General features: G+C 41.8%; 1 protein-coding gene across 2 annotated transcripts in view; it reads left to right on the top strand.

Annotated features, from left to right (window-relative positions):
* Positions 1-21,551, top strand: part of Stk39 (serine/threonine kinase 39) — a 267,572-nt gene that overhangs the window by 202,145 nt on the left and 43,876 nt on the right. For both annotated transcript variants that reach the window (XM_085834808.1, XM_021156379.3), the window contains 2 exons: positions 11,406-11,458; positions 15,163-15,231. In XM_085834808.1, the coding sequence (XP_085690934.1) occupies positions 11,406-11,458; positions 15,163-15,231 (122 nt within the window). The remainder of the gene's footprint in view (positions 1-11,405; positions 11,459-15,162; positions 15,232-21,551) is intronic.

Here is a 21,551-nt window from a genome sequence, read left to right on the forward strand (position 1 = left end):
GGCTTGGAAACCTAATACATTGAAGAGAGGTGTCTCCAACCAAGCAGTGATGACTGATTTGTCTGAATTAAGTGGAATGTGTCCTATACTATTAGGCACAACAGATGTTGATATGGGCTGTTCTCTGCTGCCCTCAGCTGATGTCCAGAAGGGCGTATACAGAGCTTCCTACCTAGTCTATACACTAAGTGTTTCTTTCTACAGTAAAACCAAATTTACTCTTTGGCCAGGCTGTGGTGTTTGTTCTGCCAGCTGGACAGCAATCAGCTTGCTTGAATCTCTCTCTCTCTCTCTCTCTCTTTTTTTTTTTTCATTTATGATCCCAGATAGAAATAAGTTCAGTGCACATATTCACGTGCTGAAAGGACTACTTACCACAGTGAAAATAGAACTTCATAATCTTGACAGGAAGAAGTATTTACACAATAATCTAGTCTCTTGTGATTTATCATAGCTGGGACATAACTCAATTGATTTTGTGGTGTGTAGGTGCAATGTTATTAAAATTTTATGCATTCTACTATGAAGTAAACAGAGAGGAGTGTTACCGCTCTGACATTCAGGATGGAAGGTAAACAAGTGCTAGTTTTACTTCTGTGTCTTTCTCCATACTTCATTTTGTTTTTGTAATTTAGAAAGTAAGAAGAGAAAGCAGAACTGAGGGTGAAGGTAGGGGGTGGGGAGGAAAGAAATGGTGTATTCTCACTCTGGTGATTCCCCGGGCAGTAAAGGAGACCATCAGAGGTTCAGATTACCTCTGGATGAAACATACATTCGTAGGGGATCAGTTGTGCAGGTGACTGTTGCTATATCTCGGCACTGTAAGGCCTATCTGTAGTTTCTACGTATGCAGCTCTCATGCGGCCATTAGCCATGGCAAAGCACATAGCCAGGACTGAGGGAGCACGATGGACTGTTGAGCTAAAGCTTTGGGGTGCAGCATGGTCCCCTCAAAGCAGCTGAGGCTTGAGATGGGTTCCACTAGCAGAATAGCCTAAAGACAGTTAGGACTTAATGGCACATTCTTTATGAATATGTCAAGACTCTGTTCTGAAAAATACTGTGTGTAGTTTGATGGAGGAGTGTGGGTGTAGTGTAGTTATGTACATGGTTTGTCTGTGTGTGTGTGTGTGTGGTGTGTGTATGTATGCATGAGCACACACTCTTTGTATGTGTATGCATGTAGAGTGTGTATGTGTATTGTGTGTATGTATGCAGGGTGTGTATGTCATGTGTGTGTGTAAAGTGTACATGTGGTGTGTGTGTGTTTGAATGTATGTATGAATGCAGAGTCTGTATGTGTGGTAAGTAAAGTATGTATGTGGTGTGTGCATGTGTATGTGTATATATATATATATATATATATATATATATATATATATATGTGTGTGTGTGTGTATGTTTATGTGGTATCTGTATGTGTGCTGGGTGTGTATGTGATGTGTGTGAGTGAGTATATATGTGAGCTGTGTGTGTATATATGTAAGCTGTATATGTTGTATGTGTATGTGTATATGTATGTGTGCCTGATACTCCATATTTTGTCATTAAATGGACCATTGTGAATGTCTGATCTCTTTGATGTTGGCTTATGTGACTCTTAATGGATCAGTGTACAGGAAGATTTTGAATACTACCAACCTATATTTTCTAAGCCAAGGTCATGTTTATAGATAAAAGGAAATACAATGCTGAGTTATTTTTATCTTAGGAAATCTCACTAGCTTTTTTTTTTAAAGGACTGTCTTGTGGCAAGTTAATGCAAGGCCAGGTTGGACAGGGACGGTAGGAGACACAGGTATCATTCTTACATTCCTGGAGCATGTGCCTCCTGGTACATGTGCTCTATATGTATCAGAGGCATCTGAACTCCAGCAGACCTTGGAGACAGTGCTGAGAGGTCCTCAAGAGTCCTCACTCTTATATCTGTCTCAATGTCTAACTGCCTGTAACAATTCTGCTACAGTGTCTCACTGCCTGTAATAATTCTGCTACAGTGCTTCGCTGGCTGCCCGTAACACTTGTGTTACAGTGTCTCACTGCCTATAGTAATTCTTAGCTAGGTGTGGGGTGCACTTGAGGAAAGAGTCTCTATTAGAGATTGCAACTCTCCAGGAGCCCTGCCTGCACTTCAAGAACCAACCATGAACAGAGGGCAGTGGTCTAGAAGCCTCAGCTCCCAGTTCTAAGTGCCATTTCTGCATTAATAGCTCCCAGCATGGGCCTGACACCTAGTAGGTGATCAATAAGGATTTATGGAGTATTGAGTGAATTAACCAGCTGTGTAATCTTAGGCAAGCCACTTAATCCCCATGCTTCAGTTCCTTCACTGGAGGAAAGAGGGGAATGGATTAGGTGACCTCAAGGGCCCCTTTTGGTTGTAAAATTATATGATTCTGTGATTGATCTGAGAGGAAGATGAATTTGGCAGGTGTTTGAAAGGTGAATTGCAGTGAGGGTCAGGAGTGGGAAATGGGCTGTCCCAGAATTGTCTGACATTGCTTGTCTAAATTGTTTTCTACCACTGGTTGGCATATATACATATATATTTACTTACATAGTATATATGTATGTGTATATATACATATATGTGTATTATGTAAGTACATACATGTATTTATGTATATGTGCATATATGTGTGTATACCTATATATACATACATACATAAATATGTGTGTGTATATATATATACACACATACATATATGTGTGTATATATATACATACATATATGTGTGTGTATATATATATGTGTGTGTATATATATATGTATATATATATATATATATATATATATATGTATTACTGTTTATTTTGTATGTGTAATACAACCACAGTGCACACATAGAGGTCAGAGAACAACTTGTAGGAGCTGAGTCTCTCTTTCTACCCCATTGGTTCTGAGCATTGAACTTGTCATCAGGCTTAGTGACAGTTGCCTTCCCCTGCTAAGCCATGTTACTGATCCCCTTATAGTGGGTCTTCTTTCTAGTTCTTAGATGCTAGCTGTCATCTCCAAGATGCTTATAAACTCTTCAAGGACTGGAGTCACGTCTTTTCCCTGTGTGTGTTCGTCAGAATAGATGAGCCGTGATGATTCCTCGTGGCCGTGCCAGGAGTTCTCAGAGCCTTGCCACAAAGCTTCTCTAATCTCGAAGGAAGCATCACTTTCTCTCTACTGCAGAAGAAACTGAGTGATAGAGTGAATACTGCACATGGCCACTAATCACTGCTCTGTCAGGCTCTGCATAGGCATCTCCATGTTCTGATGGCTCCCGCGAATGTAGTCAAGACTGCAGCAGAGAAGCCAAACCATAAGAAAGGACATTGATTCTGAGCAACATGGGTGGCAGCATGGGGGGGGGGGCTCTCCTCCAGGTTCTTGCTGCTAGCCTATGTTGTAAGCTCCTTCAGCTTCTCCTAATTTTTCATTTTTCATTTCTTATTAACTGTAACTGTTTGCATCCTGGGCTGCATCTACCTGCAAGGAGCGTACCCTAAACACTCTTTGACTGCCCCTTTCACTCTCTATAAACCTTCACGCTTCTATAAACAATAGGAACCGATAGCGGTGCTGTATGAACTGTCCATTGTCCATTAAATCAACTATTCTAATCTGTGTCCGGTGACACTGTGCCGCCATGAAGTGGTGGAGGAGTGGATGCCTGGAGTAATCTAAGAGAGCAGTACCTGCATGTCCTGGTTGTCGGCCTCAGAGCAGAGACAGAGACGTGCATTGGCAGGAAGAGCGATGCTTTGCATCTGGAACGTACTGAGATTTTGGTGCCTGTTGACTCTGATGTGGAAAGATACCATGTAAGCAATTGACTAATGGGTTTACAGCTCCAGGAAAGTTGCTGGGATTGAGTTATAGATTTGAAATTAATCACTCAGGGAAAGAATAAGAAGAGATGGGACTTGAGCTGCTGAGGGGACAGGAAGCTAGGAGTGCTTGGAATGGACAGAGAAGGCAGCTAGGGAACAGGGGAAGGACAGAGAGTGCTGTCTCAGAAGCCTGGGGGCATTTTTCTAAAAACTTGACTGATGATTTTCATTCATTGGTTCACTCATTTAACAAATATTTGTACACCCTTAGGCACTATGGTGCATACCAAAAGAATCCTAAGAATGAGGGAAATAATTGCATAACTGCCTTTGTGCAAAACCTTGCACAGAAGTGTGGAACCTGGGCAGCTAGCAAGGAAGAAGTGGGCTCATCCACATCCAACCACCTCCATCTCCTCCACTGGTCATGCGGAGCAGGATGGGAATGATCAGGCATGGAGAGACCAACAGAACAGTAGAGGTCTTTTTTGAAGGGGCAGGTGTTGGATCTACCACAGTGCTGTGGTGCCCAGGATTTCACACACTGAGGGGAGACAGGACATGAGCAGGGGAAGCAGGTGAGCCAAGGGTGGGAAGATCGACAGGAGTTAGGACTGGGAGGCTTGCTAAGCTGTTGTTGTTATTGCTGCTGTGACAGAGTCTGTATTGGCAGCAGAGGCATGACAGCAAGTGACCAAAGCAGAAGGCTGAGACAACACCTTTCAACCATAAACATGAAGCAGAGAGAGCAAACTGGAAGGAGTGAAGTCTGTAGACCATCAAAGGCAACTCCCAGTAACATTTTGTCACCAGCTAGGCTCCACCTCCTAAAGCCTGCACATCCTTCCCAAACAGTGCCACCATCCAGGGACCAAGTGACTCAAATATGGAGCCCATGGAAGACATTCCTAATTCAGACCACCACAGGTGCCTAAGGCATAATGAGGACTTTGAAGTTTGTTCTGAGAATGACCAAAACAACTCTCCTCAATGCCCATCTCCTAACACTGATGCTCTGTGGAACACCTTTCCATAGACAAGCTTATTGAATGACCTATTCAGGCCACAGCAGCTAGAAATTACCTCTCCCTTCTCACAGCTGAGAAAATCAGTCACGGAAGGCCGAAGAAATGGTTTGTCAGCTAGGATCCATACTTCTCTGTTGTCTCAGCTCACATTGTCTCATCCTCCTGTAGTAGATTCTTCCTAGAGATGAGGAGAAAAGGCCAGCTCCAAAGGAACTGTAGTCTATGCCTTCACCTCAGGCCATGGAGATAGTTGTATATCAGGGCCGTGCAAGGCTAGAGCAAGCTGAATGGAAGATGAACCTCTACTTGATCAATGCCAATGTTCTCTTGCTCCCCGAGAAGGGGCACTTTCTAGGACTTCTGCGCAATGCTTTCTCTTCCCTTGGAATTTTAGGCATAGGTAAGGAAAAAAATTCAGTTGTTTTTGCATTATGGACTTTAAGATCCTTAGAGGGTGGGGTAACATCTGTCACCCCTTGATTCTTCCAGCCTTACAGGACTTCTAATGGCTCTGCTGACTCCAGAGCAGCTGCATATCACTGTAGTTGAAATATATCAATGCCAGGTTCTTTTACCAATGCCCTTTGGCAACTTGAACCTGCACATCTCTAAATAACATCAAGTAGGTTCTTGGGGTTCACAAGCCCCCATTCTATTGTCAGCACTGGCTAAGAGACATTAACCTGAAGCTGGAGAATTCTGGTGGTCCTGAGCCTACACTTTGGCTTTAGGACCCTCCAGGACTAGTGGCTGTCAGATAGCCCTGATATGATACATTATTAGGAGGCCAGGTGAATAGGACATCCTGTGAAATCTCTCTGTAGCTTCCCAGCCTTGCTGCTCCCAGCCCACCAGGAAGTTACCTGCTTTCCCCTGTGGTCCTTGCCGCCACAGCTGTCTCCTTGGAGTGTTCATTGTGTCACCTGAAGATGAATTGACAGCGCAAGAAGAGCTTAACACATTCCAACCTAGATTGTGAACTCATTTTGGGCACAAAATAAAACCAAACCAACAAAACAATACCACGCACCCCCCAAATCACACACTTTCCATTGTTAAGTGACAGGTACTCAATGCTTGAAACCACTTCAAATTTTCAAGATCATATTTTCCTTTTGATTAAATTTCTTTGGACTTATCTTTCTTTCCCATGATTAATTTTTCCAATGCTCATGGCCTATGAGTCAGTGCATTATTTATGACTTTTTTTTGTAGATTCTTAAAAATAGCATCAAAGTCTTAGCAAAACTTTGTGTGCTTCTGCTTCCCACAGTTTGTGTGTTAATATCAAGAGATATTATATTTTACACTCAGCCTCGCTAGGTAGTGTTTGTCCACTTCATTGAACTCTGTGCCTAGCATCAACACTTGAAAGTTATGCATTAACAATTGAAAGTACGGGGCTTGCATATGATGTCAAAATTCCACGTGTCTCTGGAGAGTTTGAACAACTACAGTGAATCCAAACTCTTGTCTGTCTTTCACCAATAAGTGGTGAGGACTGGCTGTGTCCCTTCCATGGGAAATCAGCTTTCTGTATCACCTGAGTTCTATAATACCCTCCCTACATCATTCTTTGAAAGTTGTGGTAACAGTGCTTACAAATTGCCAGTGACTGTGGAAATTGGTCTAAGTGAGACAAAGAGGAATTGGCAGTACTCATCACATTGCCCATGTAACCAAGCAACTGACCATTAGAAACTTACTCTTATGCTTATTTTTTTTATTTTTATTTTTTTTGTAGAATGAGATAAGAACAGGCTTATTCATCGACTCACTGTTTGTAATAGTGAAAGACTGAAAGCAATCTCTTCACAGGATAGAAAGAAAGAACTGCCAAAAGGATAGAGCAATAGAGTGAGAAACTGTTGTTGTACAGAAAAGGCTGTGAGCTTAAATTTGGAAATTTCACAGTGCATTATTAACTTAAAACTGAGGCACAGCACGGGGCCACTGGATTCGCAGCTGTAGTAAACTGAGTCTGAAAGCTTGCAATGAACTGATATTTAGAAATCCAAGATACATTATGAACTTAAAACTAAAGCACAGAATAGTGGATATAGTAATCTGCCACTGTGGGGGGAGAGAGAAAGAGGGGGGAGAGAGGGAGAAGGAGAGGAAGAGGGAGAGACAGACTAAAATAGGAAGATGACACAAAGCCTAAAATGTCCATGGTCTCTAGGAGCTGACTAGGTTTTCAAGGGAGGGGAGCGAGTGAGAGGTCAAAGAGCTGCAGGATACACAGTCATATCGTATGATCACATTTCTCATTTATAAGAATAAATTTCAAGTAAAATGCTTTGCTGTTTGCATTTCTGAGAAGGAGTATGCCTGCAACAAGCAGTAAGAAGTTTAGCTTTACCAGATTTAATAGCTCTTATTTTAGGAGTAAGGAGAGGTTTTGTTTTGTTTTGTTTTGTTTTTATAAGAGTCGCAGCCTGGGAGCCTGGGTCTAGAAACTGTTCCCACTGTAAAGCCGCAAGGCTATTTTTGGCCTTAAACCACCCCTCTCTTCTACTTCCCCGAAATCCAGAGTATCCTGTGCCATATCAATTAAAGCGAATGTACTTTCAATTAAAGGTGTAAGTATGAGTCTGAAAAGATTAATTCTTTATAAAAGGATGACCTTCAGTAGTTAGATCCAATTAGGCAGTTTCCCAAGTATATATCATCTTGATGGGACAAGCCTACTACTTACAATCAATCACAGCGACCTTTTCAAAGGTGCGACTTAGGTTCAGAGTCATAAAGAGTGACTTGCTGAGAGGCAAACTCCTTAGTCCACGTCTGAGGGGATTATGAAGGGTGGTTACTGCTTTTGTGATATTAATATTTTAAAAAATTAGGATGTTCATGAGAATGTTCTGGGTGCAGCTCACGCATGCACTTCTTTTGCCATGACCCGAGTAGAGAAAACTAATTTAGGCAAGAGCAGTCAGATGAGAGAGGAGCAATGACATCGATTAATATCCAACTAAGTGCCTTGGGTTTTCTCTCCAGGAGCCATTTCATTATTACATAGAGTATTAGTCCTTCCTTTCTAGTGATCCTTTGCTCTGACTAGATTACTTTGGTTTTAATTTAATGTTTGCTTATATATACCATGCACAACCGAGACTACTAATGAGGTTTTCAACGATTATTCAATAGCAACATGCAAAATCTTGGAAGATGCGGCTTTTTCTTAAAAGTGACAGTGACTTGAGTATTTCTGTGTATATCAGGTATTTCCAGGACAGAACTGCTTGTCGTCCCTCTGCCATAGATTAAAATTAGAAACAAGGAAGACAGTGAATGTAATTATGTAAAGTGGGGAGAAGTGGTGGGCATTGGGAAGCAGAATAAACAGGCAGAGATATTTTGCATATCTCAGTAGCTGACTATTGGAATCAAATGGAGAAATACATAGCTACCATTAACTCAAAAATCTGAAGTATTCAATTCTCCTATATAATATTTTTCATTTAACATATAAAGTATGTTGGAAGCAACATACTGTGAATGATCTGTGGATTTCTTTCAGTGACTCATACCATATGAAGAGACACGCACGTATCATGACAAGGTGTTGTACTCTATTTATGGGATGCTTTTCCTTGTTTTAAGCCTAACTGCTCTCAGATTGTCTCTGCATTCCTGCCCCACCCAACTTCATGTTGGGTCCCTGCCTCTCTTCAGCGCTCACAAAACAAAAGGAACTATAAGGAAACAAAGTCAATAGGAGAAGAATCCCAGAGCAGTAACCTCACATGGGGTCCACTTAGTGTTGGCAGCTGCTGCTGGGCACAGGGCCTGCTCTGACGTGTGGTTAATAGACCCAGTGTCCCTTCCATAGAGAAGACTATTCTTCCCCTTTCCCAGCACTTACCCATCTCAGACAGCTTCTCTGATAAGGGTGGGGTGTTGTGCTCACTTCTCCGCCATCCTGGGGTTTTGCCTGTCTTGAGACCGCAGGTCTCATGTGTACTGTCACCGTCTGTCTCTGTGAGTCCATGTTCATCAGCCCCGTCAGGTCTAGAAGACATGTTTCTTAACAGTTATTCACCATCTCTGACTCAAAAAGATGTAACCCATTTGCAGTACTGGAGTTTTTCCCTGTTGACATAAGATGTCTAGTTGGGTCATTGCTTCCCCTTTATATGGTGAGACCGTTTACATTCCTTTCTATATAAGGTATATGTATATATCTTAGGAGGCTTCTACAGTAGTGGGTTCTCATCCACCCTTTCACACGGCCTGTAGTGTTAGTTCTTCCTCCCCTTAGTCCTTCCTTTATCCTTACCTCCATCTTGCTCCCTATTTACTCCTCTGATTCTCTTTGCCCCTTTTCTCTCTACAAGACAATACTCTATGTCTAGGGGACACATTTCATACACGGCAAGTGCTGTGTAAGTGGTTGTTACATTGTTTAAAAAGAATGTTGAGTGCAGGCTTACTTTTCACCATGTGCATTTTTGACTTGTAGTTGGTTGATTCCGAGGATCCAGAGCCTATAGATACAGAAAAGAATCCTGGGAGTTCACAGGCTCCCTCTAGAATGTATGCGGGCAGAACCGTTTATAATATTAAGAAACCAATTACTTCCTCACTCATTCCTTTTTACATACATTATTAATGGATTTTTTTCCTTAGAGAATATGCTGTATTGCAACATATGAACTCTACATATTCAGCCATGTGAAACGATTTCAGTCTGCTTGTGCATTTATTTCTCTTTTGTGAGGGAAAACTACTTTTATTTTTGCAATGGAGATCAAAACCAAGTCCACACACATATTAGACAAATGCTCTGTTTTAGAGATGAGCCCTCATTAAGGAAGTACTTATTTATAAAATATTTGAATTTGAAATTAGGAAAGTTAATTAGTTTTCTTTCAAGTAAATTGATGACATTTTTATTGGCTCTGAATTTTAAAACTATAAACCAGTTCTAAAATGGTTTCTGACACTCTGCTATTGTCTCCAATTTACTTTATGGTATGGATGGATAGATAGACAGACAGACAGACAGATGGACAGGCAGATAGATAGATAGGTAGATAGATAGATAGATAGATAGATAGATAGATAGATAGATAGATAGATAGGTAGGTAGATAGATAGATAGATAGATAGATAGATAGATAGATAGATAGAGAGAGATAGATAGATAAATAGATAGATAGATAGATAGATAGATAGATAGACAGACAGACAGACAGATATTTTAGGATGAGGATCCACACTCTTCAGTAGTGAGAGTTCCACACAGTCTTACTGGAAGCATAGTTGTAAGATGTCAGCTCTTAGAGGGCTTGTGGCCAAGTCCAGATGGTGAAACCTGAGGGCAGATGCAGATTTCTAGGTTCAGGAACATCTGGCCTTGAATTCTTGTCCTCTTCTTTTTTGCCCGTTGTCCCTTGTGGATTGGTATTAAATGTGGCGCAGCTTTTTCTAGGGAGTGAGAAGGGCTTTCTCTTAGCGGATACTGAGTCCTTTCCGGCTTCCTGGCCTCCTTGTGCTTAGTGTGATATGAATTGATAGCCCAAAAGTCTGGGGAGGGTAATGGGCTAAAGGGTCCAGAAACACATCAGCAGAAGCTATCACACAGGGTTGAGAATTAAACCCGGTGTGGTTGGTAGATCTCCTCAGTCAGGAAGAGGAGCATCGTCAAGGGCATTTGCTTGGGTTCTGTTTCTGTCTCAGTCTAACCCCGGAACCTGACACTCCTCCTTCTGCTTCCTATGCTGGTTGCACAGGCTGCTCTTACTGACATGATTTTCCTGTGTGTGTGTGTGTGTGTGTGTGTGTGTGTGTGTGTTTGTGTGTGTAGATAGATAGATAGATAGATAGATAGATAGATAGATAGATAGACGGACAGACAGATACTTTTAACAGTTTACAGCTCACCTTATCATTACTTAAACTTCATTTAAATAAAGAAATTCTCCTAGATTTTTTCCAAGTGTGATTTAGTTTGTATTAAATACATACTTATGTATATATTTTTACAGTTTCTGTATCTTATAGAATGTTTATTATCAATGGAGAGTTTTTCAACATTCACGGGTCCCTGAATTTGGAATAGGCTTTTAACAACAAGTACAGCTTCTTGTGGGTTTTTTTTATATGATTTAATATATGATACTTGTCTTGAACTCATTACAGCATCTGTTGTTCCTGATACGTTGTTTTAAAGTTCTGTTACTAAACTGCTACTGTCCAGGGGAATAAAACTGTACAGGACACCACTTAGATGATATGCTTCTAAAGATGTGTATTCTGAAAGTGGATTTAAGCTTATTGGGTTAGTATGGCTTTTATAAAATGAACATTTTTGTCTTGGGGATTTTGTGTTATCAGCATATTCATGTGAGGTAAATGTCATCAAATATATCTATTCAGTTATTGGTATCATAACTGTATCTTCCACTTGAGAAGATATTTGGGAGAAACCTAAAACTGTAAAATACTTCCTCCATGTTAGTCGCGTCCTGTAAAAACTGAGAGTAATTTGGTTTGATTAAACTCTGCCTCATTAGATTTTAATGTGCTTTATGTTATGTGTTTCAGAAACTCCAGAAAGGAACTTAATGACATACGATTTGAGTTTACTCCAGGAAGAGGCAAGTTTTAATTGAAATTATTATTTTGGTGGAACAAGAAACAAATGAAAAATTGATTACAAGTGTATGGTTGTAATTTGCTATTCAAAAATGTTTTGTCTACAAACAAACAAAGAGAGAAAGAACTTGCTAATTGTATGGGTTCTAAACTACTACTCACTATGTGAATATAGTGAGGCACATGTGTCACGGTGTACAGACACATGTAAATTAGATGTATTAGCTTAACCACGAAAATATATATGGGCTGGAGATGCAGCTTTTAATGGAAATGACAGTGAGAATTACCCCAGAAGACTCCGCCTCTCTTATGGCCTCCGTGTAATTTGAATAACTCAAGTATGTTACTTCAACTGCTTAATGGCTGGACTGCTTGTTTGTACATTTTCTGGATGCCAGAAGACAAGGCCATGTATTATTTCTATTTTTTATTATGTTTTGCAACAGGCATAGAGCCTGGGCATACAGAACAACATCAAGAAACCTTGGTTAATAGATATGTATCACAAGGAAAAATATAGGCTGCATTATTTACTGTATATCCTGTAGTTCAGAGAAGTAAAAATCAGACATTAATACATGCTAAGTTTGTAACTCTTTTCTATGGCCTGTGGTTTCTCTGTTTTACATACCTTCAAGGTCTACCCCGAATACCTATGTAAAGTACAGTGGTCTCATGCATTCTGATAGTGTCCATGAGTTCAGAGCTCACTTGGCTTTAGAGCTACTCAGGCACTAAACTGCCCCAGCCTCCTTCCTGTTCTCAACTGCCTGGAGGAGCCAGCATGAGCAATAGGCACTTCAAGGCTTGGAGTGTCCTGTCCATACACAATCATGACAAGTTGGTTTTTAAGTACTGTCAATCAAATACATTCCACTCTTAGGCCTTAAATGTTTGGGGTCCCAGATTTACTCCAGTCCTGATCATGGGCCCTCTCTATAAAACCAACCACCCCCTGAATATTTGAATTAGACAAAAATTTGAAGTATCCTCTACAAAATAAATGCCCTGGGCCCTAATGAGCTGGCTAGCCGGGTTTTCTTTTCAAGTGTGTCCATCTTTAATAACTTTAGATTGGTCTGCGAGATTGTACGACAGCAGTCACAGTTATCAAAAGGCCATTCATTTAGTCATAATATAAACATATTGACCAGGCGGTGTTGTGAATAAGATCTGCTAATGATATAATAGATGTTCCAAGCATGAGAAGGGGCAGATGCTTGCAGTGAGGTTGCCTCTTTTCATCCAGTTGCTTAAAATTGACTACAGCAATGAAAATCAATTTTAATTTTAAGAACTAACAAAGAAATGGATTTCCATCTTGAGGATTTGCGTGGTCAAGCCGGTCCCATCATCACTGGTCCATTTGCAGTGCCTGCGGCAGCCTCAGTTGCCAGGGATTGATGAATAGTCTCTGCTTTTGTTGCCAGGTGGATACGATAGCAGTGACTTGTCTGGTAATTGTCCTTTACTGGAAAGCGAGCACAGGCCTGTTAGGACTGGTCATGCTGTCTGTGACATTCCTGGTGCCTCCTGCTCTACACGCATCATCTGTGATACACACGTGCATATACACTTCATGTGCATTATGATTATGCTAACTATAAACAGGCATAAGACAGGATGGACACACAGAACAACCTCTGCTGTCTTTTGAAGACACACTCTTTTAGTTACTATGTTGTTGTATACTCTGGTACGTAGATGCTAAGATGTAATGTTTTTACCTGTTTAGCATCAATGTAGAACAAAAAATAAATTTCTAGGAAACTTGAAATAATCATATTTCTGGTCTAAACTATTACAGGTGTCTTTACTTACTTGTGTAGAAAAATGACCTCTGAATGCCATACACAGAAACAGTATTTCCTGTCTTGTCCAGCTAGCGTTAGCCAGTTGCCACTCCGCTATGATTCATCTGGTGCCCAGGGGACCTGAAAATAGGACCTGCTGTCCAATTTAATCACCAGGGAGTGACTATCACCCTGGCACTGGTTTGGTGTAGTTGTGCTTGGCATGTCCCTTTTCAGCTGCATTCTGAGAGTGACACTGCTTGCTGAAATGTAAGATTCAGATCTTCTAGCTGCTAGCGAGTCACTCGAGGCATAAAAGACTTCCTCCTGCAAGCCTGTCGCTCAGTACCTTCATTAAAAGGGCTTCCCTTCCCGGAGATCTGGATGATCACCAGGAACACAGAGATTCTGAGTGCCAGCAGCTTCAGAAAGAGTCACTCTGGGAACGTAACCATTAGGTGATCTATCCTCAAGTCCCCTTATCCACATAAGAGACATATCATTCCATGAGAGACCTTTATAAACTCTATTTTTTAACCTGCGACAAAAGGAGAAGGCCCAAGACAAGTTTACCTTGTGTGGAATTCACTGTTTAGTAAGCAGTCCCTGCCATCCATTTCTGTTTGTTGCATCCCATTATGAAATGGGAGAAAGACACAACCCTCAGAAGCATCAATTATATGCATTGGGTTTTTGTCGTTTCTGGAGCTTGAGCAAAGGAGACAAGCCATGCACCGCAACGTAGGATGTGTGTGGGATGTTTTTGGCGTTGCTGTGTCATCGCCACCACCACTGATTGTATTCTTAGTGTCACACACCAGGTAAAATACTTTAAATCCCCCCAAAGTATGAAAAGCAGGTCCCGCGCATGTATGTGTGTGCATATGGCACACATACGCAATGTCTACGTACACACACCTACTCTGTAAGCTCATTTATGTAGTCGCCACAGCTGTTTGATGCTGAGGGTAGATTTCTGCAGTTGTGCTTTGATGTTTGTCTGATGCAGCAGCTCTGTGGCTGCGTGTTCCCTGACCTTGGAAAACACTTATCCTGCTGTTTGTAGCCAGTGCTACTACGTGACCCTTAGAACATCTGAAAGCCATGGAGACCAAACCATCTCCTTCATTATAACACAGGGTTCTGTAATAGTTCTCTTGAGCATATTTCAATATGTTCTTCCTCCTTGAAAAGTCTTTAGTCTTTAAAGTTAGTGTTACCAGGCTCATTCATAACCTCTCATTTAAGTAATCTTGGCTGTATTCACTCACCCACTTGCTACAAGCCTGTTCAGTCCCATCTTTATGAGATTGCCAACTCCTGTCACTTGCCATTGAGAAACTACATTAATTTACCCAGCCATACTATGTAAGAGAATGAATCTGTTGCTATCAAATGATCAATGTTGTGTTAAAGGAGTTTCTTAATAGCACACATTTAAATAGTTCATCTTAATAGTCCAGCAAGCCCACGGGCTGTTGTATCAGATCCCACCCATTCAACCTTTGCTATAAATTCTTAACTCCACAGCCACGAATGATTGAAAGGGATTGATGGCAGCTGGAATTAACCTTGGCACGAGAGGAAAGCAATGTCATGACGAACACTTAGGTCTTCCAGCATGTACTAGAGGATTAATTTAGATGGTGGCCAGAGAGGAAGTTTTTTGGTTCACCAAAATGAAATACTTTTGCAGTAACATCTGTTAAATAAAAAACAAAATACAAATGACTTGTGGGAAAATATACCTCCTGGTGTTTCTGATTTTTTTTTTCCTAATAGGATCTGAATAGATGGATTAAAGTCATTGGGTGATTTTAGTAACTGAAATGTATGCTCTTTTGTACTGGGCTGGGCTGTTGATTTTTATGTTCCGGTTTCTAATACATATTCATCTCACATTTGGACAGATACAGCAGACGGTGTGTCTCAGGAGCTCTTCTCTGCTGGCTTGGTTGACGGCCATGATGTAGTTATAGGTAAATTGATTTTTAGTATGCAGTATCATTTTGTTGCTATATCAAATGGATATGTGTTTAGAAGCAAAATCTTTCATTAAGGAATAATTCACTCTGAAATGTAAAAGAGAATCTTCGTAAATTCTTTTGTTTATGTGAAATTGCATTAAGAATCATATTCAATTTTCTTCAAAGGTGTCTCGTGTATTTCCCTCCCCTTTTTGTAAACGTGATTTATGCTATGAGCTACTATAAGTATCACAGAGAAAAAAAAATCATATTGTAGTTCTGCATTTAGGTTGGCGTGGGCCTTAAAGAACATTCAACCCAATTCATTTGTTGTACAGGTAAGGAAACAGATTCTTAGTAAAGTTTTGTGTTTCTCAGACCCACGCAATGGGGTACTCAGTCCCTTTACCTTGAAACCCTGGGTCTTTATACCATTCATCTTTTTTTTTTTTTTTTTTGAATGAATAAAAAAATACACCTGTACGTAGTTAGAGAAGCTCACATGAGCCACACATGCTGATAGAGCAAGAAGTCACAGGCAGTTCTGTCAAGGACTGGGAGGTAAGAAGTCTCTTAGCATCATTGAGCAAGCCTGGTGTGGTTGCCTCTGCTCACTCAACAGCTCCATGCTCTCTTGGAAACAGTGGGTCTATGAGGCTTTTAAAATGTGGTCTGTCCCTGTGTATTCCTAATAATGGTTGAGTGATGAGGTTATTCAATATGTGAATGATCAAACACTGAATTAATTGTACTAACATTAATAAAAATGTATTGAGGTATCCTTGAAAAATAATCCTTCAAAATATTCTTCAAAAACAGTAATGATTGAAGTTTTGTGTTGTTTGCTTTGTTTGAATTGTATCTGTTTTGAGACAGGGAATCTGTCTGTGTAGCCCAGGCTCTAGTGGAATTCACCATGTAATCCAGGCTGACCTCGGACTCACAGAGATACGTCTGCCTCTGCCTCCCCAGTGCTGGGATTAAAGGTGTGCACCATCATGCCCAGTTTCCTATTCCAGTTTTTGAAGAATTCATTTATTCTAAATAAGTCTTTGCTCAATGATGGTGGAGTGTGTGACTCAGAGAATTTGAGGTAGATTAGCATATCTATCAGAATTGGCTCCTAGAAACCTGATAATATATATCACTGAAAAGTAAATTTCTGTATTTTATTTAAATGAGGATACACTGGGTTATGGTGTGAATTATAATTCTGGCTAAAAACTCAGCAACACTGTCCTGTATAAACAAATGGCGTGACAAATGCAAAGTAGGAAAACAAATTCTTTTGCACTAATTATAGGCAAAGTAGAGACAGTTAAAGCTCTCATTCCTTTGCCAAGGAGTGAGTACGTAAGGAGACGTGCCATGTTCTAAGTAAAATTTGCATACATAATGCACATATTTATGTATGCCTGTGCTTGTATCCCCTCAGCCACCTTTATCTTTCAGACTTTCCTTTATGGTCCTGTTAGGACTTCTGGCCAGCTGAGCTCTTGCCTCTTTTCTTAAAATGTAAAGTGAAGACTGAGAAAAAAACCATCAAGCCAACTTCAGTTCCTTTTTACATCTGACTTCTTACCCTGAACCTCCCAGTTCCTTGTTTAGAAGAGAAAACAAACAAACAAACAAACAAAAACATCCATACCTTTGTTTCTTAGTTTACCCAAAGAAAGAATGAGAACAGTTACTGCCAAAATCAGGATACACTGAAGTATACATATTCCTTGAAGAGAACTGTGCTCCATGTACTAAGCAGACAGAACTCAAAATCAGTTGCTCAAGTGCAAGTGGAATTTAAGACTCTTTAAATAACCCACTAATGCCCCCCTGTAGGAAGGAATAAAGAATGGAATTGTTGGGGGAGGGGGTAGTCCCTGTTCATTGAACACATTGAAACATTGAATCAAGAAGTGACACATTGAAACATTAGCCACTGGACTGGTACTGTACCTCTGAGCCTCAGTTATAGAGGTTAGGAGGTCACAGGCGTGCACCACTGGCCAATGGTCCAATCACTTCTGTGCAGTAAAGGGGGCAGGTTGATTTAGACACTGTTGTACAGATAAACTTGAGATCAGATAAGGTCCAGAGGGTGTAACCTGCAGTTCTTGGTGATGGGGCTTCCTGACTCCGACAGCTTATCCTTGTCCAAGCATTTGAGACAGCCTCAGAAAGTGCCATTCCTGTGTTCTTGTAGGAAACAAACAAACAAACAAACTAATTGTTTTCCCAAAGCAGTAGGTGTCATTTTATACTTTAGTTGTTGATTAGTCAACAGATACAGTATATGTACCCATGTCCCTGCTAACCAGTCTTAGGGATTCTCCACTGCCTCCCTTGTCACCCTCTCAAGTCTTCACTCCTTATGACCCAGCAGCATCTCATAGCTTTTATTTTTCACATCTTACAGAGTCTCTCCCTTGACCCTACATTTTACTAGAGCTGTTCTTTTTTCCAATGTCTTATAAGAAAATTTGCTTATAGACCCGTCTCTGCCTTCTTTCCTTTGTTACTGTGGTCTCCAGCCAGCAAACTCTAGCCAGGTTTTGGCCTTCCTCCTCCACTCCAGCTGTTACTGTCAAAGCCACATCTGGAGATGACCAGCCTGACAGTGAGGAGACAGGCGAAATGCTGGGTGCAACTGGAGTGGAGTGAAGACTGCCACCTCCCTGAGTCTGGTTAATTACCTGTCTGTCCTCTTTTTATGTCCCAAGTACTGGGTATAGAAGGCACGACCTTCCTCCATGATCATTGGGCTTTTAAATGAACCCTTTCTTGTTCCTCGCTCCAGATAGTGAGTTTCTTTCTGTATTTTACTGGATTCTCTTCACCTTTCTGACCTGTAGACACTGATGTATCCAGGAAGTCTAAGAGCATTCTTTCTTCTGTAATCACTTGCTCTTTGGCATGTCACATGGTGTGGTATTAGTCACCATCCTTCTCTAAGTTTCTGACTCAGAACCTTCTTTTGCATTGTAGACTAACAGCCAGTCCCCCTCCTCCCCCTTTTAAATCATCTTCCATTCGGAGGGCAGTCAACATCTGAAATTTAATTGTCAGTCTCCAAAATACAGCCCTTGGTGTTTCTGTAGTCCCACCTGACTTACATCCACCTACTCGCCCCTCCCCCTTTTAAAAATCCTCTTCCCTCAGGGGGACATTCAATATCTGAAATTTAATTTTCAGGCTCCAAACTGCAATCTTGGTGTTTCCTCCCCACCACCCAACAGTGGTCTTTCTGTCTCAGGGTGACGTTGATCTGTCTCTAGGCTTTCATGACAACACATGACAGTTATCCTTGACTTTTCTTTCTTTCACACCAAATTTCCAAATTAAATGATTACAGCATCTTAGAATTCCTAGTTGTCTCAGTTCTCATCTGTGTTTTTTTGTTGTGACCAAAAAAACCAACCAGCCAACCAACCAAACAAACAAACATTAAAAACAGCGTAATGAAGGGAAGGTTAGTTTGGTTTGAGAGAGTCCAGTCCATCCTGACGTGAAAGGCATGTCAGTGTTCGTGGCATGCTGGTGCATGTGGTTGATACCAGGAAGCAGAGTTCTCAGCCCTAGGTCAGTGGAAGCCCTCAAGCTCCATTCTACAGAAGTTATCCAAAAGGCTGTGCGACTTCCTCCGACAGCTGCAGATCAGGTATTTAAGTACGTGAGCCTAGAGAGGATCGGTTCATGTTTAATTGTAACACCCTATGCTAAATCCCTCTCGTCCCCCAGCCCAGTTATCACCACCAGTCTTTACTGAGATCTTGGATTCTGCCTTTGCTCCCCCAAATCCAGTCAGCCAGAGATAGGTAAGTGAATTAGATCACACATAAAGCATCACGTGGTCCCAGGCATGAAAGCTGCTCACAGTGCCCAGCTCAGGCAAGGAGTAAAATGCAGAGGCTCTGAGGGTTTGTTTGCCTTGGATGCGATGGATACTTTGGAATTCAGAGAAGTAATGGATATGCAATCTCGAGACTGTCCCCCAAACCACCGAGTCATGAACTCCCAAAGGACACACTTGTGCATGAGTCACATCCCAACTGAAAAATTGACCGGATTACACTAATGCTTCAGTCAAACCCTGGAATGTGTTTCCACCCAGGGGCCAGTGGTGTGCACCCCTTCCATGTATGTCCCAATCACTTCTCAAACCACCACTCTTCTCTCCACTACGCACACACCTGCCAGCCGCACCAGCCTGTAACACCAGCAAACTACACATGCCTGCCCTCCAGATGGCCCTTCTGAACGCTCACATAGGCTTGCCCTGTGTCTCTCGGTGCTTTGCCAAAGTGCCTTCCCTGACTCCCCTTCCCCAGCTCTGTCTTCATTGCTTCATACTTCCTACCTTGTCTATTCATATACAGCACCTTATGCCTTTCACTTATGTTACTATTTGTAGAATTTCTTCTTGAACATAATCCTTCCTCCCTCCCTCCTTCCCTTATTATTTCTAGATAGTTATCAGGTAACATCTCACTATGGCTGACCCCAAGCTTGTGTCCCACCTGCCTCAGCCTCCCAAGTACTGGCATTAAAAGTGTGCTTGACCACACCAAGCTAAACATTAGTTTTCTTTTTTTTTTTTTTTTTTTTTTTTTTGGTTTTTGAGACTGGGTTTCTCTGTGTAGACCTGGCTGTCCTGGAACTCACTTTGTAGAGCAGGCTGGCCTTGAACTCAGAAATCCACCTGCCTCTGCCTCCCGAGTGCTGGGATTGAAGGTGTGCCCACTACGCCCGGCTTAAACATTAGTTTCTTAAAGGCAGTCGATTTTATCTGTACTCTGGGCTAATCCATGATCACTGCTGAAGTGCTTTGATTCTAGTAGTGAATTCCACCACAAACATGTGTCTGTAGCTCTGTTCTGGTCCCTACAGCTATCTCAGAACCTTTTCATCAGAAAAGAATCATACTGAATAGATTATAGTGGCATGTTGAGAATCTTATTTTAAAGATAGTAAAATTCAAGTAGCCTTTACAAAATGAACTAAGTTTATATGAGGGAGGCTGCACAGAAAATAAAATAGCCTTTTCATGCGCTTTTCTTCAGCTTCTGTGATATAACATAGCTAACATTTAAATAGATTAAAAATCTTTTTTTTTCCCATCACTGTTTCTCCTTTGAGTTGGGCAAAATGCTTACGGTAGCATGAAAGAGCTGAAAAAGGCAGTGCTCCATGGGATGGAGCAGTGGGTGCCATGGCGTTTACTACAGCAGAGCAAACACACATTACAAAACTCTGATTACCTAGCTGTGGGGTAATCTGCCTGGAGAGCGCAAAGCTTCACGAGGCACAGTGTGGATTGAAGGAAGGCCACTGTACAGCCCAGAATGACTGCTTTCACGGAGAACAAGGGCAGGGCAAAATTTATGCACTGTTTGTAGGCGGAAATCATAAACCCACCTCTGTTATGTTTAAAGTTAGCACCACCTTAGGCAAGAAGCAGGCAACACTCTCAGGCCTTGTGTAAATAGACATGCAGAAGACGGTACTGCCTCCTGGCTGGCTGTTGCTTAAAAAAGTAAATTCCTGAGGCAAAAAGAAAGTAAATGATACGCATGTATAAATTTGCTTATCTTGTCTGCCTAGGTTGGCTATAAAATGTAAATAGACAAGAGTGGAGTCCTCGGTTACAGTTATTTTAAAGAGGATTACCAAGAAAACTGATAGGAAGAATTCAGAAAAATCCCCTCTCACCCCTGAGGATCAGTTACCCATGGGAAAAGTCTCCCTAGGAGGTGGCTACGTAGAACCATGTGGCTTTCTCTGTATTATAAAAGTAGTTCTAAATTTTTCCCTGGACTTGTGCAAGGTCTTTGTCATTTTCTTTAATGGCTTTTGGTATCTCACCAGTTGGATAAAGGAATGGGGTTTGTAAGGAGAATGCAGAGCTCCTCAAAGCTGCCCACCACCGGCAGGCAGCCGCAAGACTCAGTGCAGAGGCCAGGGCCCACCACCGGCAGGCAGCCGCAAGACTCAGTGCAGAGGCCAGGGCCCACCACCGGCAGGCAGCCTGCAAGACTCAGTGCAGAGGCCAGGGGCCACCACCGGCAGGCAGCCTTAAGACTCGGTGCAGAGGCCAGGGGCCACCACCGGCAGGCAGCCTGCAAGACTCAGTGCAGAGGCCAGGGGCCACCACCGGCAGGCAGCCGCAAGACTCAGTGCAGAGGCCAGGGGCCACCACCGGCAGGCAGCCTGCAAGACTCAGTGCAGAGGCCAGGGGCCACCACCGGCAGGCAGCCGCAAGACTCAGTGCAGAGGCCAGGGGCCAGATGCCCGAGCTGAGGACTGGAGGAGGGTGGGCCGGTTCATGTGTGAGCAAA

This window comes from Mus caroli, unplaced genomic scaffold (assembly GCF_978045245.1).
Source record: "Mus caroli unplaced genomic scaffold, Mus_caroli_1 scaffold_2, whole genome shotgun sequence".
Lineage (NCBI taxonomy): Eukaryota > Metazoa > Chordata > Mammalia > Rodentia > Muridae > Mus > Mus caroli.